The sequence below is a fragment of the Brassica oleracea genome, chromosome C9 (assembly GCF_000695525.1).
Source record: "Brassica oleracea var. oleracea cultivar TO1000 chromosome C9, BOL, whole genome shotgun sequence".
NCBI classification, from domain to species: domain Eukaryota; kingdom Viridiplantae; phylum Streptophyta; class Magnoliopsida; order Brassicales; family Brassicaceae; genus Brassica; species Brassica oleracea.
Genome location: NC_027756.1, coordinates 42,593,758 through 42,598,816, shown reverse-complemented (window position 1 = coordinate 42,598,816; position 5,059 = coordinate 42,593,758). Strand labels below are relative to the sequence as shown.

Genomic DNA, 5,059 nt, shown 5'->3' with positions numbered 1-5,059 from the left:
ATTCAGAAACTAAATTTTTGGCTGGTATTTCTTTTGTTTGTAGTGTAGTTGAAGTAAATTTTTTGTTCTTTCTAACACAATTTCTAATCACCAAAAGAACTTTATATCAAATACTGTACTGTGTCAGGGTGAACATGATTCATTTCGTGACTTACTGATATGCTACACTTCTAACTAACAAACAATGATGAGATTACAGATCTTATTCAGTACAAAGATCACATAAAGGGAAAAGAATCGATCAACAAATCACCTGGGAGCAAAGAGAGAAAAGCAAAACAGAGAACATGCTCACGTGTGTGAATTAAAGAGGCAAAAGGAAAAACAAAGCAATGTCTTTCTTGTAAACCAATGTAACCAAATTTTCTCAGAAAATTCATTTGCTCTATAAATTTCGTTAACCAGTGACTGTGAGAGACAAGTGAAAGCAAGCAAATTTTAGGTCAATAATTGTTTCTATATATATTTATGAAAGATTTTTATATTGTTAAATGGTATCTGATATTGAAACTAAATATTTTTATTTATTCTCAAATCTAACACTACAACATTTTGTAAAGAAGCCAAGCATTTATATTGCTAAGAGTATATTCTATAGACGAAGAGACTCTCTATCTTGGACAACATCTCTTATGTTTAAGTCAAGTTAAATCGTCGTGTTTGCAAAACTCAAAACTAAATAAAGTTCTGGGTCACGACAAACCGAAAACACCTCTGCGTAGCGCAAAATATAGAACTATAATTTTAAGATGAAATATTAAAAATATAATAACTTAATAACACATATCACATATCACATATCACATTAAACACTGGAAAAGAACAAAAAGAAACAAATAAAATACATCCACAATTGGCTAATAAGCAAATATTTTCCGCTATAATTGCTCACCTAAAATACAATATAATTACCAGAAATTCTTTTTTACCAAACCCAATCTGATATATGCACATACCAATTACATCATCACATCCATCTATATTAATAAATCACACAAACTTATATTAATAAATCACACAAACTTCGAAACAACATCACATAACAAATCTATTAAAAATAATAGACAAAGATAAAAGAAATCAGTTGGTTTATATCCTAATGACTATAAAAAAATGTAAAAACAAAGAAAAATTGGTGACAAAGAAACATAGAAATACGAACGTTCTAAACATGGGTCAAGCATAACATCCAAGTTCGTATGATAAAGCGCAATGGGAAAAACAAACAAAAAGGTAACACACACAGATAAAATGTTTTTACCAAATACATAGCCAATAAATTCATCATTTTAACAGTTATTGTAAAAAAGGTCATCCGTTAACTCCTAATTCAAAAACCTAACAGACCCCTATATCATTATTAACAATGTTTGTCAAGGAAGAGATCAAATGTTTTAGCATGTGAATGAAACTAACTTTCACTTAATCAAAACGGCTCTATTTTCTCTCTCTAGGAGAAAGAAAAGGGGATTAGGTTTTTCGACCGTTGCTCTGCCGTCGGAGGGCTCTGCTCGCCGGCGTTTCTCTCCGCCACCTCTCTTCTACTCAGCCTCCTCATGTCGCGATGCTCCTCTCGAAAAGAAGTATCGTCCATCTTTCGCTCTCTCGTTTAAAGCCCGTCGTCTGATTCGATATGTCAGGAAGCCTTCGATGGCTAAGAAAAAGAACAAGTCCATCTCTCTCGTCGATCTCCCTGAAATCGATGTAGCTGCATCTGGGTCTTCGACCCTGGGGACAAACCTCTCTTCTTTGGCTAATCTACCTTTCGGCTCTGACTACTGCTGCGTCTGGGTTTTTGGCTCCTACTCAATCTAGTCTAGTATCTGGTCATGGGTCTCCTGTCGGTCCGGTTTTGCCATTAGTGGTGGTTTCTCCGTCGACTCTTCATTCTGATTCTCCTCCGATTTCGGAGTTCGTTCTCCTCTCGGTGGTTCTGGATCTGCTAAGCTCGGATCTAATCTTGCGGAGGCTGTGGCCTCTCCATCAAAGAATTATGCTGCTCTGCTCAAAAGCTCTGCTCAGTTACAGGAACTGGGAATCCCGGTGGAACATGTTTCAGGCGCCCCTTTCGTCCTTATTCCAGATGAGAACATTGAAGCTGCAAAGTTGAAATTCAAAGATTTTATTTACGCTCGATTTCATGGTGACTACCCTTTAATGGGGGAAAATCATTGGTGTCGTAAATGCGGTTTGGGCATGAACTGGCCCAAGGATCTTTGTCCACAACATTGGACAATGTATGTATCTTCTTCGAGTTATAATCCAAGAACTCGTGAGGTGCTTCTGTCTCGTACCTGCTGGAACATTGGTGGTCTTCCAATGTTTGTTGCTCCATGGTCTCCAGACTACTCTCCGGATGAACCACCTCTCACTACCGCTATTGTTCCGGTTGAGATGCGAAACGTTCCTTATCTGATCTTCAACAGGGAGAGTTTGAGCCGTATTGCGACTGCGGTTGGCAAACCAGACTCACTTGCTCCGGAAACGGAGCGTAAGGAAAACTTCGAGGTGGCGAAACTGTATGTGAGGGTTGACCTTACAGCGCCTCTGCCAAACAAGATAATATCTGGTTTTTTTAATGGTAGGGAGGTTGAGATTGATGTTTCCTATACATGGCTACCAGTTAAATATGATGTATGCAAAAAGTTTGGCCATAGAAAACGGGTGCAAGGAAATCTCCCCCAGAGACTTCAAGAAGACGGTCAAAGTCAAGGCCAAGTCGTTCTATTGAGAAGAAATTGAAGGAAGGGATCTTCTGTTACGTTCCAGTGATCCAAGATTCTCAAGTGACGCCTACAAATACTAAATCTAAGTCTCTCCTGAGGGTGCTGGTTGTTTGGTCCCAACCATAACACCGCTACTGCAACCTCCGGACGGTGATCTAGAAGAGGGTGAAATATGTCAGAAAACTTTGAAGGACACTAAACTATCTCAGCCTCCTTTAGATATTGAATTTGTTAGTCCCACTGCGGAGGAACAGAAACATGACAAGAATGAAGCTCAGTCTGCAGTTTTTGAAGATGACTCTAAAGAATCAAACCCTGCTGCTCCCTCAGAAAGTACAGCTACTGGAGTTATTGATCTGGCTGAAGTGTCAACAGGTTCTGTGGAGGATGGCTTGGTATCTGCTGCTGCTGATGGAGGGCACTCAGGGATTCTTTTAAATGATTCTGAGAAAGATTCGGGGAATGTTATTACTACTCTGTCTACACTGACTGATACCGGTTCTGCTGTGGTTTCTGTCGAGACACACGGTGCTGGGAACTCTGAAGAACACAACACCAATCATCCTGTTGAAGAACAGGAACGAGAAAACCCTTTTTTCCTGGTTAGAAACAGGAAGAGTGGCCGGAAGGCCGCAAAACACCTTTAAAAATTTCACATATGTTTTTTGGGTTGAATGTATGTGGACTGAATAGTGAAAGACGCCACACTATGACCAAAGATTGGATTAATATCCATAGGCCTCTATTTGGAGCTTTTTTTGGAGACTGTTGGGGTCAAAATCGGTCACGACGGAATCAATTTCTGAAAGTCCGTAAAAATCGGCATGAACGTTATTACGAAAAATAAATCTTCGAAAAAGATTTATTTTTACTAAGAATCTTACGGAGAAAACACATTCACGAGACATTGAACAACAGATCGAAAAAGGTCGCTACGCAACGACAGAACGCGTGTTCCGCTCGGTCGCTACGTAGCGACCGAATGTCCGTTCCGCTTGGTCACTACGTAGCGACCGAGCTCGAGCCAAGCTCGGTCGCTACGTAGAGACCGAGCGTTAGCGACCGAGCTCTTCCGAAGACCGTAGCGAACCCATTAGTCCATGCATTCTTGTCTACCCTTCGATGCTATCTCCCGAAGACCGTAGCGAACCCATTTCATGTTTCCCGCCATTCTAAGTCATCGATCAAACTTTACGGTAAAAACCGCGGAAAGTTTGTTCTTTATCGAAAGAAGCCGTAATAAACGCTTCGAATCATAAGACAGCCAAAAGGGACCTAAGACATGACTCGAGGCCCAACTTACGATTTCTTAACCAACAGCCTGTAAGCCGCATGGCGGTTTACGCTTGGTTCGCAAGGAAATATAAATGTTAAGTTTCCGCGGATAAATACGAAATTTTGAAGATAATTACGAAGATCGGAAAAAATGGAATATCTCTATTTTTATGCAATGACGGCTTAAGGGCAGACGAGGAAAAGCGTAAACCGACATAGGAGCCAGTATATAAGGAGTCCTAGGCGAGAGGCATGGAGGGAGACTTTTTCAGAGCAAACTTAGCACTTAGGGCAATTAGGCAACTTTCCGTTTTTGTTATTAGAGCTGCGACTCAATTAGGTTTAGCCGTCTTAGGGTTGTTAGAATTAGGAATCTCGCAGACAGTATACGGATCAATCTAACTCTCAACCACATCACGCTCAACCAGACATGCTAACTAACGAAGCGGATAACGTGCAGACTCCTCTTAACGGAAGCAGTGGCACTGATCTCCACACTCCCGCAGCGGACGTATCCGCGGCCAACGCACCAGCCAACGCCGCGGCGCTTGAGGAGTTTAAAAAGAAGTTCGCCACCTACAGAAAAAGGTCGGAAGAACAGGATAAGCTAGTGAGCACCTTGACCAAACAAGTTGAAACTTTAACGGCAACGACTCGAGCAATTCGCCCCCGCGGAACCACTAAAGTCCACCGGAAAAGACTCGACTTTGCGACCCCACTCGACAGGCCTGGAGCTGCGCAGGAACGACCATTGGGTCAAAACCCTAGCGAGAAATCTCCCATCGAAAAGGGAAACCCTGAAAGTCCTCCGCCTCCCGCGAAGGATTCGGAGGATAACGAAGTCGAGCACGTCGACTTGGATCCTAGCGTTGTCTCCAACGATACTGATGAGGACGTCGAAAGACATCCAAGGAGGACCAGAATCCGATTCGCTCGGGAAAGCTCTCCATTCGACAAACCAATGACAGAAGAGGAGGAAATCCTCTATTGGAACGAACAAGAAGAGCTGGCTGAAAAGCAAACCGAGCTCACTCGCAGTAAACGCCGACATGCTCGAA

General features: G+C 41.9%; 1 protein-coding gene across 1 annotated transcript in view; it reads left to right on the top strand.

The window, feature by feature from the left end:
- Positions 1-1,650: 1,650 nt before the first annotated feature.
- LOC106315077 overlaps positions 1,651-5,059 on the top strand; it is an 11,370-nt gene continuing 7,961 nt past the window's right edge. The window contains exons 1-4 of the mRNA XM_013752848.1: positions 1,651-1,791; positions 1,948-2,589; positions 2,658-2,831; positions 2,936-3,328. Coding sequence (XP_013608302.1) covers positions 1,651-1,791; positions 1,948-2,589; positions 2,658-2,831; positions 2,936-3,328 — 1,350 coding nt within the window. The remainder of the gene's footprint in view (positions 1,792-1,947; positions 2,590-2,657; positions 2,832-2,935; positions 3,329-5,059) is intronic.